General features: G+C 38.2%; 2 protein-coding genes across 3 annotated transcripts in view; both read right to left on the reverse strand.

Annotated features, from left to right (window-relative positions):
- The window catches only part of LOC120174088 (mediator of RNA polymerase II transcription subunit 13-like), a 36,129-nt gene extending 22,826 nt beyond the window's left edge, over window positions 1-13,303 (reverse strand). For both annotated transcript variants that reach the window (XM_039181061.1, XM_039181060.1), the window contains exons 1-3: window positions 13,195-13,303; window positions 12,780-13,091; window positions 12,453-12,512 (exon numbers count right to left, since the gene is read on the reverse strand). In XM_039181061.1, coding sequence (XP_039036992.1) covers window positions 12,453-12,512; window positions 12,780-13,091; window positions 13,195-13,253 — 431 coding nt within the window. In that variant the 5' untranslated portion in view covers window positions 13,254-13,303. The remainder of the gene's footprint in view (window positions 1-12,452; window positions 12,513-12,779; window positions 13,092-13,194) is intronic.
- Window positions 13,304-13,620: 317 nt separating this feature from the next.
- Window positions 13,621-27,939, reverse strand: part of LOC120174054 (mediator of RNA polymerase II transcription subunit 13-like) — a 31,918-nt gene continuing 17,599 nt past the window's right edge. Inside the window, exon 7 of the mRNA XM_039181035.1 lies at window positions 13,621-13,729. Within this exon, the coding sequence (XP_039036966.1) occupies window positions 13,621-13,729 (109 nt within the window). The remainder of the gene's footprint in view (window positions 13,730-27,939) is intronic.

Raw genomic sequence — 27,939 nt, forward strand, 5'->3', positions numbered from 1 at the left:
GAATGGAGGTGTGTAGAAGATGCCGCTCTATTCAAGAAGATTGTTGAACATTGCCGGATATTCCAGTTTTTGTCCGGTTTGCATCGGGATCTTGATGAAGTCCGAGGATGAGTATTAGGACTCAAACCTCTTCCTTCAATCCGGGAAATATTTTCTGCAGTACGACGCGAAGAAAGTCGACGTACCATTATGCTTCCTGATTCGCAGCCCGCTGAAGGGTTTGCATTGCTCACTCACTCTCAAACTACTACTCGGCCAAAGAAGGGGAGACCTTGGTGTGACTACTGTGAGAAGGTTGGCCATCAGCGGGATTCCTGTTGAAAATTACATGGCAAGCCTACTGATGGGAAGTCTTCAAAACAACATCAACAACGTGATACTCAAGGAAGTTGTGTTGTGAATACTGATTTACAAGGAAGTTCGTTTACTAAAAAACAAATGGAAGAGTTGCAGCAGTTTTTTAGTCAGTTAAACACTCATTCCCAATCAGTACCTGCAGGTAGAATTCCTGCTGCTACTTTGGCTAATACATCTACCACTCCTACTTGGATTGTGGATTCTGGTGCAAGTGATCAGATGACAGGTGATCTTCGGCTCTTTCACACTTTTCATGCCGACTCGTCTATCTCTCATATTCGAACAGCTGATGGTTCTTTATCTGGTGTTGCCGGTCATGGATCTATTCGTATAAATCAGGACATTTTTTTTTTGATAGAATAAGGCCTCATTAAAACCCCCCTTCTTATCCTCCATGTTACAAACATAACATGAAGGACATTGGAAGGAGGGAAAGAGTGCCTCTAACTTTTATTAATAGGAAGAATAAAACACCTCCACATCTCAACAACAACTTCTTACACAACAAAACTACCATAATTCTGAAAGCATAAAACACCCTAATACACTTTTAATATTACCAACCAAGACAACACCTAAACAGTTACACAACTAAAATCAGCCTATGCCAGCTTTAGCTAATTCATCAGCTTCCCAATTAGCTGCTCTCGAGATGTGCCTTGTGATAATACCCTTCCTCTCCACAGCAGAAGCTATATCCGTTACCAAGGATTGGAACAAAGTAGAACTATGGATCGGATTATTAATCCACTTCAGAGCATTAGAAGAGTCTGATTCCAAAATAATCCTCTGTTTTGAAAAGAAATCAGTTTCAACTTCCTCAATAAGAATCAACCCTCTATTAATAGCCAAAAGCTCCGCGAGTAAAGGAGGACCTCCCCCAACCTTCTCTGAAAATGACCCAAGCACCAACCCGCTGCAATCCCTAATCAAGCCACCTATACCACCCTTATCCCAATCTTTAACCATTGCACCATCAACGTTTACTTTTAAAAACCCTTCCGGAGGAGGACTCCACCTGGAAGAAGGAAGATTCTTCTTATGCGAATTGCCAAGTTGATCTGCAAGTTTTAAATCACCCATCAAAGAATCGAAATGAAAGTGAACATCCTTAACTGATGTTTCAAACCAAGAAACAGTTCTGAAACGTGTAATGAAGAACAACAACACTGGATCAACCTTCCCATTCTGAAAAATCACCTCATTCCTACATTTCCAAATCAGGACATTTTGTTATCTCATGTTCTTTATGTTCCCAATCTCACTTGCAATCTTATCTCCATTAGCAAGTTGTCTGTCGATTTATGTTGTACCACAAAATTTAACTCTGATTTTTGTGAATTTCAGGATTCCAGCTCGGGGAAAGTGATTGGCAGTGCTAGGCTTTATGGGGGTCTTTACCTACTTCCAGCAACTTTATTTTCCCACCCATCTACTTCCTTCAATGTTATACAACAATTTCCTTTACTTGAACCTTCAACCGATGTTATGTTATTGCATTTTCGTTTAGGACATCTCAGTTTCTTTTATCTTGCAAAATTGTTTCCACATTTGTTTGTCAATAAAAGTCTGAAATCTTTTTCTTGTGATATTTGTCCACTTGCTAAACAAACTAAGAGTGTTTATCTACCTTCTCCATATAAACCGTCCAAACCATTTACCATGATCCATAGTGATATTTGGGGACCATCTCGGGTCGCATATTTACATGGGTTTTAGTGGTTTATTTCATTTATAGATGATCACACTCGTACTACCTGGACCTTTCTCATGAAAACCAAATCTAAAGCTTGTGAAATATTTAAACGATTCCATAAGATGGTTGAAACCCAATTTCAATGTTCAATCCAAATGTTTCATTCTGACAATGGTAGTGAGTATTTTGCCAATGTTTTGGGTTCTTTCTTTTAGGAAACCGGGATTGTTCATCTTACTACGTGTGTCAATTATCCTCAACAAATTGGGATTGCTGAGCGAAAAAACAAGCATCTTCTTGAGGTTACTCGATCTCTATTTTTTTCCACAAATATTCCCAACTATTTTTGGGGAAGCCCTTTTCACTGCCGCTTATTTGATTAACCGTCTCCCTAGTAAACTGTTACAATTTAAGTGTCCGAGAGATGTTTTTCTTCAGTTTTTTCCCAATTTTAAGCCAATGACTTCATTGTTACCCCTTAGAGTTTTTGGTTGTACTGTGTTCGTTCATAACAATGTTTCTTTCAGGTCCAAATTAGATCCTCGAGCATTTCAGTGTGTGTTTCTGGGTTATTCAACGACTCAAAAGGGCTTTCGGTGTTATTATCCTCGTACAAAGAAATTCTCTATTGCTATGGACGTTACTTTCTTTGAAAAAACACCTTTTTTCCTTAAAACTGCTATTCAGAGGGAGTCATATAATGAATATCAGTTTGTTGACTCACAACGATTGTCACTTGATTTGCAGCCAGCTATTTTTGATCAACCAACACCGTCAAACCAGTTAAACCAGTCGAATAAGCCTACAAAATCGCTACAGCCAGACCAAACACTACCGAACCAAGAAAACGTATCCTTGCCAAACCAGTCCACCGAAACACATTTACCTCGGCATGATCAGCATATCACTTTGCCTCAAATACCTCAATCCGAGTTGCAGATTTACAAGAGACGAAAAAAACCAATTTCTAAATCAATCCCTGAACCTTATCCCGAGTCTCCCACACAGCATGGACACTGTCATGAATCGGAACCGAATGAGAATCTTTTGGAGAATGAAGAAGGTAATCAGAATTCTTCCACTGAATTAAATCCTTTAATTGATGATATTTTGTCGATTGCTCAAAGGAAAGGAGTAAGAAAATGCGGAAATTATCCAATTGAGAGATTTGTTGCATATGGAAAGCTAACACCTTGTTTTAAGAATTTTACAGCAAGTGTAGATAGCATTAATGTTCCAGATACGGTGAAAGAAACATTGAAAGATCCCAAGTGGAAAAAGGCAGTAGAAGAGGAATTAAAAGAACTGGAAAACAACAATACTTGAATTATAGTTGATCTTCCGAAAGATAAAAAACCAGTCGGCTGCAAATAGGTATTCACGGTAAAATACAAAGTTGATGGTAGCATTGAAAGATATAAGGCGAGATTAGTGGCGAAAGGATTCACTCAATCTTTTGGAGTTGATTATCATGAAACGTTTGCTCCGATAGCAAAACTAAACACTGTGAGAGTGTTACTGTCATTAGCAGTTAATGAGAATTGAGTGCTTCATCAGTTAGACATCAAAAACACATTTCTAAACGTAAACTTGGAAAATGAAGTATATATGGGAATTCCACCGGGTGTGAAGAGTAATACAGGAATAGCATGTAGATTACTAAAGTCCTTGTATGGACTTAAGCAATCTCTAAGAGCTTGGTTTGACAGATTTACAAAGGTGATTATCCAGGATGGTTACAAGCAATGTCAGTAGGATCACACTTTATTTGTCAAAACAGCTTCAAACAACAAAAAGGCAATTTTGATTGTCTATGTGGATGATATCATTCTAACATGTGATGATTGTATGGAGATAGAAAGATTGAAAAAGCTACTGGCGAAAGAGTTCGAAACCAAAGACTTGGGAACTTTACTATATTTTTTAGGCATGGAGGTTGCGAGGTCAAAAGAAGGAATAGTGATCAATCAAAGAAAATATATCCTTGATCTTCTATCAGAAACTGGAATGAAAGGATGTAAGCCGGCAGAAACACCCATGGAAGCAAATCTTAAGCTAAGGAGAGAAGAATTGGGAAGTCCTGTGAACAAAGAACAATATCAAAGGCTAGTAGGTAAACTAATTTATTTATCACTTACTAAACCTGATATTGTGTTCCCTGTCAGTATAGTGAGTCAATATATGAATGATCCAAGAGAAGAACATTTAGAGACTGTGAATAAAATTCTAATATACTTGAAAATGACACCAGGACATAGGTTAATTTTTAGAAAGGGTGATGATAGAACAGTAGGAGTTTTTTCGAATTCAAGCTGGGCAGGTGAATTAACGGATAAAAGATCTACAACTGGTTATTGTTCATTTGTTTGGGGAAATCTGGTTACTTGGAGAAGTAAAAAACAGGCGGTGGTGTCTCGAAGTAGTGCAGAGACAGAATTTAGAGCAATGGCACTTGGAATTTGCGAAGGAATTTGGCTTCAAAGAATGTTAACTAAGCTGGGGTTATGCGCCAACAAATGGTTTGAACTTCAAAGTGACAGTAAATCTGCAATAAGTATTGCAAAGAATCCAGTTCATCATGACCGAATGAAGTATGTGGAGATTGATAGACATTTCATCTCTGAAAAGGTGAATGGTGGAACGGTGAAACTTAATTATGTTTTAAAGAAGAATCAGTTAGCAGATATTATCACCAAAGCACTTCCAAGAATTACCTTTAATGAGATTATATCCAAGTTGGGACTTTTCAACATTACTCCCCAATTTGAGGGGGAGTGTAGGTTATGCGATAGATAAGGATAATTAGTTAGTATTTTTTTTTTTATAAGAATTGAAGGTCTCTTTAAAAACCTCCTTCTTGATTAATGGAGCTTGTAAAGAAGCTTCTTAATCATGGGAAGGAGGAAAAGAGTGCCTTATAATTTCATTGAAGAAAATAAGAATTACAACCTTGGAAAGAAAAATCCAAGTAGTACCCTTACAACAATTCTTGAGCCTTAAAACCGAACTATAGAAGTCAACAACATAATAATCAACCTATACCAGCCTTTGCTAGAGCATCAGCATCCATATTAGCTGTCCTTGCAATCCATCTAACAACCCCCCCGACGGTTTTAAGACACTATTCAATATCTCTAACAATGAAACCATAAACAGCTGGACATGGGACAACCTTATTGATCCAGTCTACTGCAACTCTGCTATCACTCTCTATGATCAACCTATCTTTAACCCTCCCTAGGACAGAGGTAAAGAAAGAGATACCCCTTTGGATAGCTTTAAGTTCCTTCAATGTTGGAGGTCCAGAACCATCCGGTTCCTGAAAAGAACCAAGGATTGCACCAGAATGATCCCTCATAAGACCACCCAGACCTGATTTTTCCCAATCACAACTAATTGCTGCATCCACATTCAACTTGATGAAACCCGTAGGGGAGGTAACCAAGGGGTTATGGAAGACTTCAAGAAATTGTAGGACGAGTAAGAATCCCCTATAGAAGGATCAGAGATTAAGGAGTCCTTAGGAATAGAAACATTCTTATTCTTTGCTAAATACCAAGAGGCCAGCCTAACTCTTGTTAAGAAGAATAATTCAGTCTGATCGAGCTTCCCCCCTCAAAAACTATGTAATTCCTGAATTTCCAGATTGTCCAAATAACAGCCCCAGGAATGAAAGTCCAAATTGCCGAATTAGATTTCAACTCATCCCAAGCAAGAAGAAAATTTTTTGCTTCTGCAGAAAACACAGAACTAAATCTCCAAAAATTTAGAAATTTATTCCACAAAGACCACGCAACCGAACAGGAGAAGAATAGATGCGAAGAAGATTCTTCAACCATTTTAAAAAGAGGGCATAAGCCATCCTCAATACCTTGAACTCCTCTTTTAACCAATTCGGATTTAACTGCAATTTTTTGAAGCACAATTTGCCAAACTAATGTTTCAACTCTAGGGGGAACCAATCCTCTCCAAACAATCTTGTTCCAGAAATGAGACTCTTCTGAAATTGAAGCACAACTCTTAACACAAGAACCGACTGTATAAACCCCATCCCCACTGCCTTTCCAGATCAATCCATCGCTAGAATCAATAGATAGAGAGAAAGAAGAAATGATGCTCACCAAGTTGCACCATTGTTCAAGCTCCCAATCGTTTAAATTTCTTCGAACTTTAACATCCCAAATCCAACCCGAAGAAAGAAATTCCCCGAACTCACAAAGTTTACCGAATTTATTAGTTGACAGTGAAAACAGTCTAGGAAATAGAATCTGAAACGGAAAATCAGCAACCCAACTATCTTGCCAAAATCGAACATGCTTACCATTTCCGACATAAAACTTGCACAAACTACGGAACTTACAACCAAATGAGTCTTGTTTGAAATGGTTATTAACCACTGATCTCCACAACCAGGAGGATTGAGAAGGAATCTTGCTGTCAAACAATAGTCTAGAAGAGTCAATGTTGTATTTGCTACAAATAAAATTCCTCCAAACAGAATTTCTCTCATTTGCAAACCTCCAAGACCATTTCCCTAGCAATGCTCTGTTCATAAAAATCAGATTCCGAACTCCCAAGCCTCCCTCAGTCTTTGATTTGCAGACATCATCCCATTTAACCCAGTGTATCTTCTTAATACCATTGCCCCCTCCCCATAAGAAATTAGACATAATAGAATTGAGAGTCTTGAGGATAGAAGCTGGAATCTTAAAAATAGACAAAAAAATACGTAGGTAGTGAGGACAGAACGGATTTGATCAAAACCAGTCTCCCTGCTAAAGAAAGAGTAGCAGCCTTCCAACCTGCTAATTTAGAGTGAAAATTCTGTACCACTGGTTCCCAGATAACAGAGGAATTCCTAGTAGCACCTAGAGGGAGGCCTAGATAATTAGATGGGAAGTTTCCCACCAAACAACTGATAGAATCTGCCCAAGTTTTAACCTCCTGTTGGGATATAATAATCCCGAAGAGTCTGCTTTTCTTCAGGTTTAGTTGCAGCCCTGACATAACCTCAAATACTCTAAGCACCCTCTTCACATTCATAATTTGAGTCTTCGAAGCTCTACAGAAAATAATTAAGTCATCCGCAAACTGCAAGTGTGAAAGATTAAAAGACCCCTCCTCCTTGCCAACTGTCAAACCAGCAAATAAACCCTCCGAAACAGCTCTTCGAATTAAAAGATTCAATAATTCCCCCACTAGGTTAAAAAGTAAAGGCGAGAGTGAACATCCCTGTCTAAGACCCTTGGCCATTGGAAACTCCTCGGATGGAATCCCATTAACTAACACTGAGATTGAAGCTGTAGAAACACATCTCCTAATCCAACTTATCCATGTGAAACCGAAACCCATTTTTTCCATCACCTTGAACAAGATAGGCCAGTCAACCGTATCGTATGCCTTTTTGAAATCAACTTTAAACACACAACCCTTTAGCCCTTTCTTCCTCCAATAATCAATACCCTCGTTAGCAATGAGTGAGCAGTCCAAAATTTGTCTACCGGGAATAAAAGCGAATTGAGTCGGGCTTATAAGATCTCCTATACAACTTCTAAGCCTCCTTGAAAGACACTTGGATAATATCTTATACACTCCTCCTACTAGGCTTATAGGTCTATAATCATCAAGACTTCCAATGTTAGATTCCTTAGGAATAAGGGTAATAAAAGTATGGTTAATACCATGTTCCCATTCTTTCCCCACAAAAAATCTGTGAAAAAACTGCATAATATTCCCCTTAAGAACAGACCAAAACCTTTTAAAAAAACCCAAATTCAATCCATCGGGCCCCGAAGCTTTATTACTATCACAAGACTTTAGAATTTCCCAAACCTCCTCCTCGGAAAACTCCTTCTCTAAAAGCATATTCTGTTCGAAAGAAATTCTGGGGAAAACCAAACCAATATCTTCAACTTCTAAAGTAGACCGATCATTATAAATTTTGAAAAAATGATCTTTGACCTTGGCTTTGATAACAGTTGGATCGTGAGTAGTATTCCCATCAACAATTAAAGCATTCAGAGCATTTCGTTTCCTCCTAACTGAAGCACAAGTATGAAAGAATCTTGTGTTTCGGTCCCCATCATTAAGCCACTTCTTCCTAGAATTTTGAAGCCAAATCTGCTCCTCAATTCTGTGAAGTCTCCATAACTCTGCTCTACAAACACTAAGCTCTTTAGCAATCCCCTGAACAGAGCTGTTATTCAGTTGCTGGGCGTCTTCCTCAAGCTTCTGAATTTTCTTTTCCAAATCTGATATTGCTACTCCCGGAAATTGATTCTTCTTCCCTGACCATTTCTTGATGGCAGCTTTAGAGTTCTTCAAAATACTTAAGATCCCACCTTTTCTCCCAGTCTTCTTACAATCTGTGATAGAATGTCTGACCATATCCTCAAAGCCGTCTTCCTCCATCAGATAATTAAAGAGTCTAAACGGTCTTTTCCCCCAATCAATATCTTCATCTTTCAATAAAATAGCATTGTGATCTGAAATGGATTAGGAATAAGAGACTGAGAAATCTCAGGAAAAGTAGCTAAAAATTGACCATCCACCAAAAATCTGTCCAATCTAACAAAAGTTGGATCATCTTGGTTATTACACCAAGTGAACCTTCCCCCATTCAAAGGCAGATTAATCAAACCTAAAGACTGAATAAACTGAGAGAAAATCCTCATAGAGAACCTATTCTGTGCTTTACCCACCTTCTCATCTTCACACAAATAAACATTAAAATCTCCTCCAACACAAACCGGCAGGTTCTGTCCAGAGATGAACACACTGAGTTCTTCAAAAAACTCTCTTTTCTTCCTCCACTGAAGGCCCATAAACATTAATGAGGACACTTCTGAATTGATTCAGCCTGAATTTCCCTACAACAGCAATGAATCTTCTGTTAATGCAGTGATTTTCCATCTCAAACACATTGTCATCCCAACAACATAATAAGCCCCCTGAAGAACCAATAGCTGGAGATTCAATAACACTCTGAAGATTATTCAGTCCATTCCTTCTCAGAAAAGACCTTTGAACCTTCTCTACTTTAGTTTCTTGTAACCAAAGAAAAGAAGGATATGAGCTAGAGACCAATCTCTGGACTGCTTTATGTTTTTCTCTTTTCCCCAAGCCCCTAACATTCCATGAAATTATTGCTAATTTGTCTTTCATTAAAATTTCTTGAGAACCTGACTTCCCCACTATGGCAACTCAACTGGCCAAATTCAAGCCCTGTTCTAATTTAATTATTTTGTCCAGAAAAGCTTCCTTCCCCTTAGTAAAAGAGACCCCCAAAATCTGACTCACTTGCCATGTGGCTACTGCTTCATCTAAAAGCTCTGAAAATTCTGTAGAAGAGGCTGTAGAAATATCGACATGTTCTAGAGCTTCTCTTACCAATGATCTTCTTGCCCTTCTTTTGCAAAATCCTGATTTGGAATTAATCAAATGACTGTCCGTAACACAACCCTCTGGCTCTCCATCGAGACTACTAATCCCAGCTTTCTCTACTAAATTTGTCTCCTCTCTGCCTGGAGAATTAAGCTCTGCTGCTGTAGAAATCTTTTGTATTGGCGTGCAGACCTGATCACAAACTTTGTTTTGAACTGGAACAACCTCTGTACCATTAGTTTCCTTATGAATCTCCCCATGCCAATGTATTCTCTCCCTCCTATAAATTTTGCTGTAACTGACCATTCTCCTTCTCTGTAGAGGCTCATTTTTTGTGGATAGCGAGCTTCTATGCACCACCATCGCTTTATTTATTAACTGGCTCTTCAAACAATTCGAGTTAGGAACTATCAGCGAAAAATTAGGATCAGGAACCTCAATATCTACACTGGCAGACGAAGCTGAAATGCAACTGGTCCCTTTATTCTTGTTTTTAACACTGCTAGCCTCTATAATTCCCCTGTTTTTAACCAGTTTACCAAATTTGTTAATTGTATATCCTGGCCCAGAAGGAAAAAACTTTGATGCCTCCGATCCAGTCAGCTCATTGTCAACAGATAAGGCCTCCGGCCCATTAGCCGAAATATTTGAATTTCTGATGCCCAAACCTGCAAACTCACCTACTATGGTATTCCCACCATTCTGAACACCTGACAACCCTCTTTTAATGCCTTTCCCATGTTTAGAAAGTCTTGGAAAGTCCATTTCCCCATCAGACTGTGCTGTGCCGAAAGAGACACCATCATCATTCCACAAGTCAACCTTCTGTCTGAACATCTCTGCTGATTTGACTGAACTTTCCTCATATTCTGACTTCTCCCCGACTCTACCTTCCTCAGACCCCAACTCGCCATACTGTTTCCCATCTGCACCGATCACCGGAAAAAATTTGAAAAAAGGATTTGCATCTTCCCAGCCCTCTCCAACTTTGATCTTAATCCGATACGATCTGCCATAGGATCCAAAATTAGTGAATTCTGGAACATCGAAAGGACTTGCAACTCGCAAAAGAATCCTCACAAACGAGAGATCCTCCCTGTTCTTAGTGGACTCATGGATTTCTACCATACTTCCCCATCTTCCAGTAGCTCGTTCCAAGAAGGATTCATCCCAACATAACAGAGGAACCCCACTTAACTCAAGCTGACAATAAGCCATTGGAACACCTTCTTCATTCAGTAAAGGTGCTAATCTATCAAAACAAAAGTTTATTACATCTCTCTTCTTTGTCCATGCCTCCATCATTTCTTCGAGAGATTTGAAAATGATAACACAGGAATTACGGGCATAACCCCAACCAACAATCTGAACTTCGTAACCATTAGTAATGAAGAACTCCTGAACTGACTTAATATCTAAAGAGAGCTTAAAAATCCCTGTTAAAGATCTTTTGACCCAGTTCCGATTCTCAGAGGGAATATGCATTTCCATAACATTCTTCAATGCTTTCTCCCTTTGATTCCCAACAGAATGTGTCTCCCTATACCCCAAAGTATTGTTCCTCATATCCTCAGTCAGTAAAGCCTCTTTGTACGATCTGTCATCCCTAACACTCCTACTGGAAAAATCAGCCTCTTTCAACTTTGAAGGACCTGATGTAATCGAAACTGGACCCAACTGAACTGGACTATTCTTGGCCACATTCCTTGGACGAACTTCATTGTATTTTGCAACACCAACTGAAATCCTTCTCCCATCTATCAGTGAATCATTTAACATATCAATTGCTCTCCTCAAACCAGATTCCCTCTCAAACTGAACAAAAGCGAAAGTGGAAAATCTATATTTTGGGTTTTTAGTTTCTTTCGGGATGAAAACTCTCTCCACAGTTCCCTGAGACGAAAAAATATCTCTAAGCTCACGCCGAGAAACTCTCCTAGTTAGTATTTTAATATAACACTAATTCTTAGAAAGTTAGATAGATAAGGATAACTACTAATTAGTTTAGTTTAAATTAAATACTTGTTCTCACCTATTGTATATATTTATTAAACTTGTAACCTATTTTTAATGAATATACGACAGTGAAGTATTTCATTTTTCCTTACCTTTGTCATTTGATTTATTTCGCCACTTAATTCCTTTTACTTCACTTTACATTAGCCCTATTTTCAACACATATACCTATATTGCAAGGAAAATGGAAAAGAAGAGAATTTTTCATTACCACAACCAACCAAAATGATATGCATCCATAAAACAACTATGTGCAAAAAATGCTTTTCAATTGTGGCATGAAGTAATGAACAGGCAAGTCATTAATGTCAGGATAGCGTATGTAATTCTCCTCCACTTAAATAAGTGAAATTTACAGTCCTGCCTGTCCAATGTTTACGTGAATGTGTAGGTGCACCCTAATTGTGGTATTGCGCACAGAATAGGAATCCGTTGGTCATTTCTTATATTTGTTCAATTGTGCTATCCTGTTTGTGGCTTACCTTAATCATTCTCAAAATAGGAATTAAATTTTCTACAGAAAATACCAAGGAGCTTTTATGAATCATTTAATTTCTTCATCTAGAACGGACATTCCATGCATTTTTTGGCATAGCTTTTTCTTTTGACTGAATTTATTAGTTCACAGTTCTTATGCTTAAATAAGTGAAATTTAGAGTCCTGCCTGTCCAATGTTTACGTGAATGTGTAGGTGCACCTTGATTGTGATATTGTGCACAGAATAGGAAGCTGTTGGCCATTTCTTATATTTGTTCAATTGTGCTATCCTGTTTGTGGCTTACCTTAATCAGCCTGGTATTAAATTTGGCTAGAGCAGATACAAAGGAACTTTTATGAATCATTTAATTTCTTTTGGTTGTGAATTTATTGGTTCAAGTTTTTATGCTTAAATACCTAAATGAGAACTACAAGAAGGTAAAGCATGAGAGTTAACAGACAAATAAGAAAATACGAGGGTAGGAAGGGAAGAGAGATAAAGAGGGGGGGAGAGAATACTAACCAATGCCTAAAAAAGGATGAACCAGCCAATGAAGGTCCTATCCAGTTTTGTAACCAGAATCTGCAAGTTCACATATAAGCTTTTGCAAGTGTGTCACACAAATAAGTTTACAAAGAGGAAAAAGTAGTATGGTATCATCAGTTCATCTTTACAAAGATGCTTAACCAAAAAAACAGTATGAAATGTCTTAAAAGGATGCTGCTTTAAATATCACAAAAAGCTAGATACCACCTGCTTGAGAAAGTTGGCCTTGCCATTTCTAAAGCTAGTTCATTGCACACAAATCAATACTGGCAGCAAATGAATTACCACAGAATTCGAACATACCTTCTCAAAGAGGATCTAGCAAAGGATATTTGCAAAACAGGGACAAGCACAGTCTCAGGTGGATAGATAAATGTTTTCTCATGTACTGACAAGGGATCTGCTGATCCCTTATGCTCTCTTCTTCCCATTGTATAAGCGTCAGTAGACTGGTGCTTGTGTAAATTCCTGATATGATCAGGATTTGGGTTCAGTGACTTATCACTTCTATATTTTGAGCATCCAAAACTAACTTTGACATAGCAGTTTTGGTCCCTCAACTGGCAAACAGAACTTTGAGAAGTATGATATGGTGGACTATTTTTTCCAGAGTTGCTGAAAAGAAAAAAATTAACAGCAGAAGGAAAATATTAATCCATGCACGATCATTATAGAGGGTACGAAAAGTACAAATGAACAGATTATAAATAAAGACCACCTGAGATAGACTTGCTTGACAAGATCGTTCGGACAACATCCTGTGAGCCTTCCACACATTCCATGAGGGGAGATTATCACTATAACCAAACATTAGAATGAACACAATCACAAAGGTTCTCAATGCAGCAAAATCTGCATAACTGACCTTTTAAAATCAGGTTGAAATAATGGATAGCCTAGTATTAAAAAAAAAACAGGAAATTTAACTAACAAATCATACAAGATGACATCTCTCTCACTCTTACACATACAGAAGCACTAGCAAACCTTTTCAAAGTCACTTTCAAAATATGCAATAGAGAAGAGCAATCCCAGGAAGCAGGTAACTGGTATATTAGAAGTATGCTCCAAACTTTCTCATATCAAGTTAAAATAGGTATAAGAACATATTGAAGGGAAAATCATAAAACTAAACTGCAAACTGCTAGAAGCGTAAGATTCCAAATTTCACGAACTTTGAGGATATTATAGCATGTACAAAAATAGATTCTTCTGTAGCAGCAAAGATGAACTCAATTGTAGGCTGTGCTCTCCTGCAAAGTAATAAAAGAAATTATTATTACATAAGTGAAGAATAGCCAGAAGAAAACTACAGCTAGCAGCTAAGTTATGAAACAACATTTTTGCGGCTTTTCTCTTCATCTGTTATTAACTTGTATAATTCTGAAATACAATACTTTCTCTTATATTATCAACATTATGGGTATTTATACAAGTAAAATTCAGCCTACAAATTTGTAACACTCCCCCCAAGTTGGAGCATAGATATTAACTGTGCTCAACTTGTTTTTTTTTTTTTGGAAAGAATAGGGAGACCTCATTAAAAAACCCCTTCATACTCAACGAAATATGAAAGTTTCGTCGAGCATTGGAAGGAGGAAAAGAGTGTCATAAATTTTATTGAACCATTGAAAATGACAACTTAGATTACATCAGAAACATTCAACCACAAAAACCAAACGAAACAAAACCCCACATAACTACACCATAGGGCCTACACACAACCCCTCTCATCCAATGCCTTCTTTAGCCAACTTATCTTTATCCCTAATAACCTCTAAAATTCCATTCAACAACAAACACAGCTGATTCGGACAACCCCCCAAATTCTTAATCCAATTAACCACAAATGCATGCGAAGGGCCTCACTGGCTTCTCCTTAATTAGAGCTGCTGGAAATGTAGTATTAATGATTTTCGAAGATTGCTTCATTGAGAAGCGTGAAGAACGAGAAATCAGATACTCTCGCAGAGTGGTTCTCCTTAGTCGAAGCTTGGTCAGAGAGTTTGGTATTGGATTGTCGCTTGTTTTAATCCTTTTGCTGGAGGTGTAATTAGAGATAAGGTGATTAGTCTATGACTTTGGATGAGGTTATATGAGGCTAAGGTGTTTGTTGTAATGGTGTATTTCACCATAGGAGGTTATTACGTGTAATCTTTTGTATTGGGTATTATTATTAATAAACTTTGAGGTACTTTTTTCTTCCTTCCAATGTTCGTTAACATACTTCTTAATATGTGAACGAATACGAAGGGAGTTTTTAATGAGACCTCCAACTTCTATAAAAAAAAATTAACCACAACAAGACTATCACACTCAACAGTAAGACTTCCTTTGCAACCCCATTGAGAATCAAAGAAAAGAATCAAACCCTTAATAATGGCCAACATTTCAACAGTTGTAGGAGGCCCTTTACCTACAACCTCAGAGAATGAAGCCAACGTAGAACCCCTTGAATCTCCCTCCTATGCCACCTTTCATCCAATCATCCGTGACAGCACCATCCACATTTAATTTGAAGAAACCTTCAGGAGGCGAAACCCACCAAACCCTATTGACCACCTTATTCCCCTAACTTCCACATCTATCTGCAACTGAAGGATCCCCCATAAGACAATCGAAGAACCCCGAAAACTCTTTGTATTTTGCAGTGTACCATGCCAGCAGTCTGTATCTAGCTAGGAAAAACAGATTGATATATGATCCAAAGACCCACCTTCAAACACTATCTTGTTTCTGTACTTCCAAATAGACCACAAAACATCCCCGAGAATAACTTTCCAAATATCAGAGTTCAAAACCAATCCCCACCAAACTTGCAGGAAAAAATCAGGGCCAAAATGTAAACATGATTGAACATTCCAAATACTTAAGAATTTACACAACCAGGAAACATTACATGTAAAAAATAGATGTGAAATCGTTTCAGGAAAGGACCCACAAAACGGGCACAACGAATCAACTAAACCTGGAACCTTTCTCTTCACTAACTCGCACTTCACAACCAACTTTTTGTTTAAAACCTGTCATAGGAAAGATTCTACCCTAGGAGGAACCAGGCCACTCCACACCATCAGACTCCAAACTTGTTCAACCCCCACTATCTCGAACCAACCCTTCAAACATGACCTAACCAAATATACCCCATCACCACAACCTTTGCAAAATAAGTAATCCATACGACTGTGATCTACATTAACAGAATCCAATAACGTCATAAATTCAATCCATATATCCACTTCCCAATCTGCCAAATTCCTTCATTTTATATCCCAAATCCACTTTTCAGAGCAAAAGGAACCAAAATCTGAAATTTTCCCCACTTTATTCACTGATAAAGAATGCAGTCTAGGAAACCTAACCTTAAGCGACACTCTATCAATCCATACATCATGCCAAAATGAAATAGATTTCCCATCCTCGACATTCAAAACCAATTTATTCCGAGCTACCTCACCAAGCGCATCCATTACCATCCAAGTTTGGGCAACATTCTTCCATAACCAAGAAGCTTGGGTTGGAACCACCCTAAAAAACAAATCATTACAGTCCAATTTATATTTACAGCAGATCAGCTGTTTCCATCCAAAATCCTTTTTCAGTAGAAAATTTCCAAATTCATTTGCCTAATAAAGCTCTATTAACTAGCTGTAGATTAGGGATCCCCAGCCCACCACAATTCTTAGGCAAACACACAGAAGACCACTTCACCCAATATATCTTTTTCCTCTCACCCGACCCTCCCCACAGAAATCTTGCCATAATAGAATTAAAACTCTCAAAATTGAGGCAGGAATTTTAAAAATGGACAAAAAATAAATAGGCACAGAGCTCAACACCGACTTAATAAGCACGGTTCTGCCAGCCAACGAAAGCGACGAAGCTTTCCATCCGGATAATTTAGATTTAAATCTCCTCACCACTGGTTCCCACAAGGCTGCTGAATTTCTCTTAGCACCTAGAGGAATACCCAAATAATCGGATGGGAAAGAACCTACTGATCAACCAATAGAATCAATCCATTCCTTTTACACCCCTCCTCCACATTAATCCCAAAAATCTTATTTTTAACCAAATTTATCTCGATACCCGATAATGATTCAAAAATCAACAATATCGTCCTAACATTCTTCAATTGATTGATCGAAGCTCCACAAAATATCAACAGATCATCAGCAAATTCTAAATGGGAAAGATTAAAAGCTTGCCCATGATTTCCTATGGTAAAACCAGCAAACCCCCCCAAATTCACCGCTTTTGACAACATATGGCTAAGAAGCTCTCCCACTAGGTTAAAAAACAGGGGTGATAGGGAACACTCTTGACGAAGACCTTTAGATGTTTTAAACTCCTCCGTGGGTGAACCGTTTACAAGAACAGAAACCGAAGTAGTTGAAATACACTTTCGAATCCATGAAATCCACTTTTCACCAAACCCCATTAGTTCCATGACCTTTATAAGCAAAGAGTAGTCAACCGAATCCTATGCTCTCCTAAAATCAACTTTGAATGCAACACCGACTAAACCTTTTTTCCTCCAATAATCAATACCCTCATTAGCCATGAAAGAACAATCCAGAATTTTTCTTCCCGGAATAAATGCGAACTGTGAAGACCCTATTAAATACTCCATGCACCCTCTAAGTCTTCTAGCTAACGTCTTCGATAAGATTTTATAAAGACCCCAAACGTGAATAATGGGACAAAAATCATCAATGCAATCAAGACCCACTTTCTTAGGAATCAACGTAATAAAAGAATGATTAATTCCTCTCTCCCATTGTTTTCCAGCAAAAAAATCCCTGCAAAATCTCATTACCTCCTCCTTAATATAAGTCCAAATTTTTTTGAAGAATCCCAAATTTATCCCGTCTGGCCCAGGGGCTTTATTCGGATCCGCCTCAGACACAATGCCCCATATTTCCTCCTCTGTAAATTCCACTTCCAACCTCTTAGCCATATATGGAAAAATCTTAACAAAGTCCACATTAATCTCCACTGCCTCTAACGTTTTCCTTGAATTATAAGCCTCTTTAAAATGATCTTGAATATGGGCTTTAATTTCTTCAGGATTTGAACATTCCACCCCATTAATCTTCAAGAAAAGAGTAGAATTTACCCTACCCCTGTTTGCTGCACATTGATGGAAGAACCGAGAATTAGGATCCCCTTCCAAAAACCATTTACACCTCGATTTCTGATGCCATATTCGTTCATCTCTTTGGTAAAGCTTCCATAATTTATTCTTTGCTATAACGATCCGATTGAAATCCACCGATTTTGCACTCTTCTGCCTCGCCAAATCCATCTCATGTATTAAATTTTCCAACTCTGTTATTCCTTTTGAGATTCCAAAATGCTTACTTCCAGACCATTCTTTAATAGCCACCTTAATATGTTTCAATAACCAAAAAATTCCTCTGCGCCTCTTCCTCCTCTTCAACTCCCCAATCTTAACTTTTATCATTTCCTGGAAGCTAACATCCTCCAACAAATAATTAAATAACTTAAAAGGCCGAGGCCCCCAATCAAACAAAACATTCTCCAACAAAAAAGGATTATGGTCAGAAATAGAACGTGGTAGTAATATTTGAGAAATTCTCGGAAACAAATTTAAAAACACCAAATCCACCAGAAACTTATCCAACCTCACAACTGATTGTTCCTCTCTATTATTTCCCCAGGTGAACGTACCCCCAATCATAGGAAGATCAATCAAATCCGACATTTGAATAAAATCCGAAAAAACCTTCATTGAATGAAAATTCTGATTCATACCTAGATTCTCTTCAGGAATCAAATAAGAGTTGAAATCTCCTCCTACACAAATAGGTCCAACAACTTGTTCAACAAACGACAACACTTAGTAAAAAAACCTTCCTTCTCCACTTCAATTGTAGGACCATAGACATTAACAAACCATCATTTAATACCTGAGTCATTAAATTTTCCTAAAACCGCAACAAATCTCCTATTCACAACTTGGTCCACAACATCAATCTTCTCTTCATTCCACAGAATAAATAACCCCTTGCAGTCCCCACTGAAGGAGCAACCACACTAGCTTTTAAGAAACTCCCTCCCACTCTCCTCAACAACGATTGGTTCATCAATTGCATTTTGGTTTCCTGCAGGAATACCACTAACGGCTTCTTTTCCCCTATCTTTCTCCTAACCGCCCTCACCTTCTCCTTCCTCCCTAAACATCACACATTCCAAGACAAACAAGAAAATTTTAACATTAATACAATACCACCCCTTTCGGATGAAGAAAATTCTACCGACCTTCCTCCTCCCCACACCTTTTCCTCATTTTAGCTAATTTTTCAGCCACCGCTTCCCTACCCCAAAAGATATACCTAAGAGATTTCCCATTTCCCATGCAGCATTAATTTATTCATCCTCTTCTAAAACTATAAAAGTCCTACCCCCCACTTCAGATTGGCATTTGTCTTTAACTCTCCCTGTTCTCCTATAAACTCTCTCATATCTCTTATCTTTACTGTTGTTCCTTACAACATCTCTAGTTGATCCATTGCACTAAGAACATGAAGTTGCCTTCAATGATTTTTCTCCCAAATGCCCCTGTGAAGAAACTAATGCTACATATTTTTTCCCTGATCCACTCCCCTTATCTGTCGAACTACAAGTAATACCAACTTTTCCTAATTCCTTAACTCCATTATCTCCCACCTTACCCATACCCTCCAGCTCACTTATATGTTCCTCTATACCAGCCATATACTTCCCAAAGCCCATAATCTGTAAATTAACAGCAGGCCCAGATGGAATTATTTTTCCTATGGGAGAGAAGGGCTCACTAGTTTTATCGGACTGGGCTTGACCACTACCCCCTAAATTTAAATTTCCCCTTAGACCAATCACCTCAAAGTCCCCTCTAAAGTCCCTACTAAAGTCAAAAAAATCTGACACCTTTCTCTCATTATGTTCCCCATGATTTTCCTGTTGTGTTGACATCAATCTTCTCCAGCCGCCAGAATTTCCAGCTACCCCAATCCCATCAAGCCACTTGTCAACCCTTAGACGTGTTTCCTTTGCTGCCATATCACTTCTTTCAACCACCCCAACTTCTCTACCTTCTTCATCCTCGCCGAAAGCTGCACCATCACCGGCACTGTTTTTCGATCCCCTCACTGAAATTAATTCTGACTGTACCACTGGCATCCTATAAGACCTTTTTTTTTATAGGAATAATAGGCCTCATTAAAAACCTCCCTCTTAGTTAACTCTAGGAAAGAGTAACTAGCGGAAGGAGGAAAAGAGTGCTTTAGTTTATTGAATAGAGAAACTATTACAATAAAGTACACCAATACATTTAGGGCAACAGAATAAAACTACAATCTTAAAACAACCTATATAAATACCCTTACAATCAACCAATCCCATCCTTAGCTAATTTATCTGCTTCCCAATTACATCCCCTAGGAATCCATCGAATAATAACCGCCCTCTTGAACTAAGGACACAATATCCTCAACAAGTGAACTGAAGAAACTAGGAACAGATTTAGGCAGCAAAATCCAGTCTACTGCAGATTTACAGTCACTTTCTAGGATCAGTCTTCCCTTTACAGCCCAATCTGATGATAGAAAAGAGTCTAAGCCTTTCTTAATAGCTTTTAGTTCAACCAACGGAGGAGGGCCTAAACCAATACTAACAGAGAAAGTCGATAGAATGATACTATTACAGTCTCTCAAAATACCTCCAATTCCTCCAGCCATCCCATCAGACTTGACAGCCCCATCAACATTAAATTTATAAAAATCTGTTAGGGGAGGCTGCCAACTTTGTTTCAAACTCCTATGAGTATTCTGATAACCAAACCTGTCTGCTAGAGAGGGGTCCCCTACAACCAATTCAACTTGTATTTAGATATTGGGAAACTTAGCTAGAAACCATTTAGCCAACCTAAATCTTATTAGGAAAAAAAGAGAGGTTATATCAAGGCTAGAATTATCAAACACAACTGAATTCCTTGCTTTCCAAATAGACCAAAGAACTACTCCCGGAATGAATTTCCATATGTGGTGAGTTTTTGTTTAATCAGACCATGAACTTAGCAAACTTGTGGCATTAGGCAAAGCTGTATAGATGTCCCAAATCTTCAACAATCTGTTCCAAATATCCCCTGCAACTGAACATGATAAAAAAATGATGGACTGTTTCTTCATTCTTTTTACATAGTGGACATAATGTGTATTCCATAGGAACCCCCCTTTTCTTCAGCTCATTTCTGACTGCCAATGTCTTGTGTATGATTTGCCAAAGGAAGGTTTCTACTCTAGGAGGAGCGAAACCTGACCAAACCAATCTTTTCCAAGAAAAACCACCTCCTTGACTATTTGATAGAGCCACCCTGCAGGATTTCACCGAGAACAGACCATCCCCTTTCCCATACCAAGAAAGAAAATCCTCCACTGAATCAGATAAATTAAAACACTTTAGTGTTGCCATTAGTTCAATCATTGGTCCAATTCCCAATCACATAAGCTTCTTGTTTGAACATTCCACACCCATCCATTTACATCAAAGCAACCAAAATCTGCCACCTTACCCCTTTTATTGTTTGATAATGCAAATATCCTGGGAAATTGAATCTTCAAGGGTAGGTCATTGACCCAACCATCATTCCAAAACGAAATAGACTTGCCATTTCCCAATTGAATCTTAGTATGACATCTCAAACATCCTCCAATGTCATCATCTTTCAAATAATTGTTCACAATCCCTTTCCAAATCCAGGAATCTTGCGTCAAAACAACGTTGCTAATTGACAGAGATAAAGTACTAGCATTGTGTTTGCTGCATATCATCCTTTTCCAAAGTAAATCTTTCTCATTTGCAAATTTCCACACCCATTTACCCAACAAAGCCCTATTTGTGATATTCAAATTCAAAATTCCCAAGCCACCATCTTTCAAAGGTTTACAAACTGCCTGCCAATTACCCAGTGCATTCGATTTTGTTTGAGCTTTCCCCCCTAATAAAGTTAGCATCAATGTATTAACTTTATCCTTACTTTGATCGGGATTTTAAAAAGGATAAGAAAAATCGGTAATGATGATAATACCGATTTTATAAGCATTAGTCTGCCCGCCATTGACAGTGAAGCAGCCTTCAACCAGCTAACTTATTGTTAAAATGTAGAACCAACTCCCAAAGTACTTCAGAGTTTACAAACTGCCTGCCAATTAACCCAGTGCATTCGATTTTTGTTTGAGCTTTCCCCCCTAATAAAGTTAGCCATCAATGTATTAACTTTCTTCCTTACTTTGATCGGGATTTTGAAAATGGATAAGAAAAAAATCGGTAATGATGATAATACCGATTTTATAAGCATTAGTCTGCCCGCCATTGACAGTGAAGCAGCCTTCCAACCAGCTAACTTATTGTTAAAATTCTGTAGAACCAACTCCCAAAGTACTTCAGAGTTTTTCTTTGCACCTATAGGTAAACCAAGATAATCCATAGGAAAACAACCCACTGAGCATCCAATATCATTCGCCTATTCATTTCAGGTATCAACTTCAACATTTATACCAAATGGTTTACTCTTAGTTAGGTTTAAATGCTACCCTGTCATTAAACTGAAAATCCTGAGCACTCTTTTGATGTTCTGGATGTTAGTAAGAGAGTCATGGCAGAACAAAATCAAGTCATCAGCGAACTGTAGGTGAGTCAAAAGGAAAGGATTAACTGATATACCAATATCAAACCCCTGGAAAAGTCCCAAATCAGAAGCTTTAATCACCATTAGATGTAGGAGTTCACCAATTAGATTAAACAGCAAAGGGGAAAGACTGCAGCCTTGTCTTAACCCTTTTGTCATTGGGAACTCCTCAGTAGAACTATTAACTAAAACCGAAATTGAGGCAGAAGATAGACAATATTCAATTCAAGAAACCCATTTCTCTCCAAAACCCATAGCTTTCATTACTTTAAGAAGAATCGACCATTCAACCGTATCATAGGCTCTTCGAAAATCAATTTTGAAGACTACCCCCTTCCTACCTTGCTTCCTCCAATAATCTATACCTTCATTAGCTAGGAATGCACAATCTAGTAGTTGCCTACCAGGAATAAATGCGAACTGATGAGGGCTAACCAAATCTTTTATACAAGAAACCAATCTTTTGGATAGAACTTTAGAAATGATCTTGTATAAACTGCCAACAAGGCTAATTGGCCTGTAGTCTTCTAAACTTTATGGATTAAGTTTCTTAGGGATTAGGGATATGAATGCATGATTAACCCCATGGTCCCATTTTCTTCCATTATAAAAGTCAAAGACAAACTTCATGATCTGCTCCTTTAACATAGGCCAATACTTCTTGAAAAATCCCATAGTAAAACCATCTGGTCTAGGGGCTTTATCACTAGCTGATGAAGAAATTGCTTCCCAAACTTCTTGTTCTGTAAAAATCTCCTCAAGACGATCGCTTTGCACAGCAGATAGCTTTGGAAAATAAGTTCAAATTCTCCCACTTCCAACGTATTAATCGTATTATAAGCTTTTTTGAAATAATCCGAGACATGAGACTTAATGTGAACTGTATCTGTCAATTCTACACCATCCACCTTCAAAGCATTAATAGCATTTAATCTGTTTCTGTTCAAGGCACTTAAATGGAAATACCTCGTATTCTTGTCTCCCTCTTTGACACACCTCACTCTAGACTTCTGGCGCCAAATGCTCTCCTCTATTCTGTACAGTCTCCATACTCTATCTTGAGGAGAAAAGGCAGCACCTTGTGATTTCAATTCCAAGTCATTTATTTTGGAATCAATTTCTGAAATAGACTCTGAGATCCCCATATATTTACTGCTGGACCAACTCCTTATTTTCATTTTAGTACCTTTTAATAAATTAAAAATTCCCCTACATCCCTTCTTCAAATCAGCCAAGGAATTTTCAACCAAATCATCAAAACCTTCTTCCTTTAATAGATAGTTAAAACATCTAAAAGGTTTGGGACCCCAGTTCTGCCCATCTTCTTCCAGCACAATAGGGTTATGAACAGAGAGTGATTTGGGTAGAATTCGTTGTACCAATTTAGGGAACCCCTGTAAAAAATTGTTACTAACCAGAAAACGATCGTCTTACCCACGTAGGAGACTATTGTTGCACCAAGTGTACATACCTCCTGATAAAGGGAGATCAATGAGGTTTGTTTGTTGAACAAAGGATCTGAGCAGATCTAGAGCATGCCAATTCTGTGCAACTCCATATTTCTCAGATGGATTAAGATAAGCATTCAAATCACCCCCTATGCATACTGGTAGGTTTAAATTTGTAACAAAATTCAACAGCTCCCTAAAGAACTCCTTTTCTTCCTCCACTGACGATCCATACACATTAATTAATACACTCAAATTTATACAATTTGAACATTCCTGAGATTGCCACAAATCTGTTGTTCTTTCCTTCCCTTGTAACTTGAAAAAAAGTTTCATTCCATAAACACATCAACCCTCCTGCTGACCCATCAACCGGATAAAAACTTTGTCCTTGAAGCATCTTACCCCCTAATCTCCTTCTTAACCCATTAAACATTGATTCAATTTCGTCTCTGTAGAAATAACAATCGATTTCCCTATACAAGACGGGTTATTGCTCTTACTTTTTCCTTTCTCCCTAAACCCCTTATGTTCCATGAAATAACTTTAAGATTTGACATTAGAATATTAAATCTTAAAACCCCTGAAAAGGAAGACTAAATTACTCCCTTTCTTTCCTAGACCCCTTCCTTTCCATCTTCATAATCTCCTCTTTTAACAAATGTTGCCCCCCTTCAAATTAATCCCTAACATGTTGCAAACTTCTCTAGTAGCAGCAGCTTCATTCAAAGCTTTAACAGAAGAGTGTGAAGACTTTGAGGATGATCTGTCTTGTTCCAAAGAATCCCTGACCATACTTCTATACACCCTTCTATAAACTCTATCAAAAAAACTGATTGACACTTCCCTCTCTGAGCACACACTACCTGAACGTCATGGAGCAAATTTTAGTCTCCTCTGATTATTTAGGCTTTTTGCCCGATAAGGACGCTGAACAAGAATTTTGGAAAAGGACAAACTATTCTCCTTTCTTTTGAACTGACCACCCATAATTGACTCATAACTAGTTCCAACTTGATTAACTACATTTTTCTACCTTACACACGAGCTGGAAGAGCTACCCTCAATCAGACCAATCTGTTTATCATCCTTTATCCTTTTATTCTTCTTTGAACCAGTCCTCTGTTAGACAGAGAGTTTGTCTTTCTCAAAATCATTAGAATTTAGTGTATTAGCTGCTTCATTCTCCTCTCGACTCTTCAAGCCAACATGTTGCTCTTTATCCATATCAACATCCTGTTCACTATTTGACATTTCTTTCTCTCCCCCTGTCTTTTCTTTCACCAACGTAACTGCACCCTCCTCTGCAACTTCTCTATGATTAACTGAAATGGTGTTGGGCTGGGGCATAAATCTACCAGTACCATTCTTCTCCCCAACCCACTTAGGAATAAAATGCAGGCCCAGTAGGGATAATTTTCCTTATTGGTGAAAAATCAACTCCAATTTCATCTGATTGGGCTTTATTCTCTGGTTCAAAAGTTTCCCTTAATCCCAGCCCCACGTGATTCCTATTCTGATTACTCATATTTTCCATAAAAACTGACAGCCCACTATTAGCAATTTCTTCAATTGACTTACTCGATGGGACTTGTCCCCTATTGACTCCATTCACTCCACTATTTTGTTTATTATTCAGCCAAGATAAGACTTTATGCTTGGTTTCCTCTGATAACTCCTAGTTACTAGCTGCTGCCAGAGTAGGACGTTGCCCATCCCCCTGCACAGACATGACATAATCACTGTGCAATATTTTTGAAAATTTCTCCTCCGTCTTCCCCACCAATTCTTCTGGTTTTTTCAAAACAGAACCCAAGGATAACTTAACTTTGAACGATCTGCCATAAGAACCAATAGTAATCGTATCAGGGACATCAAATGGACTTTCCACTCTTGGCAGTACTTTTTGCCACTGATAAATCCAATCTGCTCTTTGATTCTTCATTAAAACAAATGTATTTTCCCCATTTCCCAGTGAGTTTTTCCATGAATTCTTCATTCCAGCACAATAGAGGCACTCCGTACATCTCTACCTGGCAAAGGGCCAATGGAACTCCATCATCATTCAAAATTGGAGCCAACCAATCAAAACATAAGCATAATTCTTCTTTCTTATTCTTCCATACGTATGTAAGCTCCTCAATCGTATTGAATGTAATGATGCAGGCATTCCATGCATAACCCCATTTCGATATCTCAACTCCCACTCCCTCGATCTTTAAAGCTTCCTTTATCGAATCTTGATCATAGGAATGTTTCATTATCCCTGTTAATGATCGCTTAACCCACTCTGAATGGTTCCCCGGAATATGCATCTCCCATACGTTCCTAACACCACTTGCATCCTGTTTTGTACCCTTCATTTTCTCCTCTGAAACTTGTTCTCTTCTCGCATTAAGGTCATTATTCACAACATCCTTATAAGATCTTTCATCCTTCAAGCTTCTCACCGATACAGCTTTCTTCTCGATTTGTGTTTTTTCCTGTTTATCTGACTTGTTTCCCATCATCCTCTTCCCTTCAACAGCTTCCTTCCTCATAGTCTTTTGATATTTAGCAATCCCTACTGAGATCCTTCACCCATCAATCCACTTACCATGAGTATACTGAATTGCCTTCTTTCTACTTTCTTCATCAGCAAATTGGACAAATGCAAAGGTTGAAGACTTATATAGTTTGGTTTCTCTAAAAAACGTGGGGTAAAAATTCTCATAATATGACCATAAGGACTAAAAAGATCCCTTAAACCACCTCTCGTAACTCTCTTGCTAAGATTATCAATGAACATAGTCCATTCCTCATTGGAGACGTTGGACTTTTTCGGAATTTCTCTAAATCTCTCTACCTCTCGCACTCATTCTCTTGTATGATCTCCCAAAAGCACCGATACATCAAAGGGGCTTCCCACCCTCAACAGCACTTGCCACCGACAAATCCAACCTATTCAACGTGCTATCCAGAAAAAACATCAGTTTCCCCATCTTCCAACCATTTTCTCCAAAAAGGAAGCATTCCAACATAACAATGGAATGCCATATAATTCCACCGAGCAGAAAGCCATTGGAATACCTTCATCATTCATAAGGGGTTCCAACCAATCGAACCAGAACATTAACTCCTTCTTCGACCACGTTTCTTCAAGCTCTTTAACCGAACCAAAGGTAACCATGCATGATTTCCATGCATAACCCCATCTGGTAACTTTCACCTTTATCCCATCACTTTCCAATCCCTTTTGAACCAGCCCCAACTCAAATAATGGTTTAACAATCCCTGTAAGAGAACGTTTTACCCAATCCGAATCACCCGAGGGGATGTGCATCTCCCATACATTGTTCACCCCTACATCCCTTCTCGAACATCCATCTCTTTTATCCATAGGAATTTTTTCATTCCTTTTCCATTCATTCGAAACCAATACATCCTTATACAATCTTCCATCCCTTAATATGTTCAAAGAAACTGTTTCTTCTCTCGTCTTACCATCCTCACCCCTATTCAACTTCTCAGTAACAACTTGGACGTATTCCCAACTACTAACATAGCCCTCTTACTCTTATATTTCGCAACCCCAACAAAGACTCTTCCCATCAATCCATGTACCGTTACAGGTTCTTTTTCCAAGACTGTTTTTGATTTCAACTAATAAATACAGCAAGTTATGTGAGTTTGGGGATTATCATCCATCGGGCTGGATTTGGGATGTTAAAGCAAGAAGGAATTTAAATGATTGGGAGCTTGAACAATGGTGTAATTTGATGAGCATCATTTCTTTTGTTTCTTTGTCTAAAGATTTCAGTGATGGCTTGATTTGGAAAGGCAGTGGGGATGGTGTTTATATAGTCAGTTCTTGTGTTAAGAGGTGTGTAACAGGTTCAGAAGAGGTTCGGTTCTGGAAGAATATCGTTTGGAGAGGATTGGTACCCCCAAGAGTTGAATCATTAGTGTGGCAAATTGTGCTTCAAAAACTTGTTAAAACCGAATTGGTAAAAAGAGGAGTTCAAGGCATTGAGGATGATTTATGTCCTCTTTGTAAAAAGGTGGAGTCTTCCTCGCATTTATTCTTTACTTGTTCAGTAGTGTGGTCCCTATGGAACAAATTTTTAAAATTTTGGAGGTTCAGTTCTATTTTTCATGCAGATGCTAAAACTGCTCCTAGCTTGGGACGAGTTGAAATCAAATTCTGCTATATGGACTTTCATTCCTGGGGCTATTATTTTGACCATTTGGAAAATCAGAAATTTTATTGTTTTTGAAGGGGGGAATCTTAATCAGACATAACTATTCTTCTTAGCAAGAGTTAGGCTTGCTACTTGGTTCCTAG

The sequence above is a fragment of the Hibiscus syriacus genome, unplaced genomic scaffold (genome assembly GCF_006381635.1).
Source record: "Hibiscus syriacus cultivar Baekdansim isolate YM2019G1 unplaced genomic scaffold, ASM638163v2 tig00112000_pilon, whole genome shotgun sequence".
Classification (NCBI taxonomy): Eukaryota; Viridiplantae; Streptophyta; class Magnoliopsida; order Malvales; family Malvaceae; genus Hibiscus; species Hibiscus syriacus.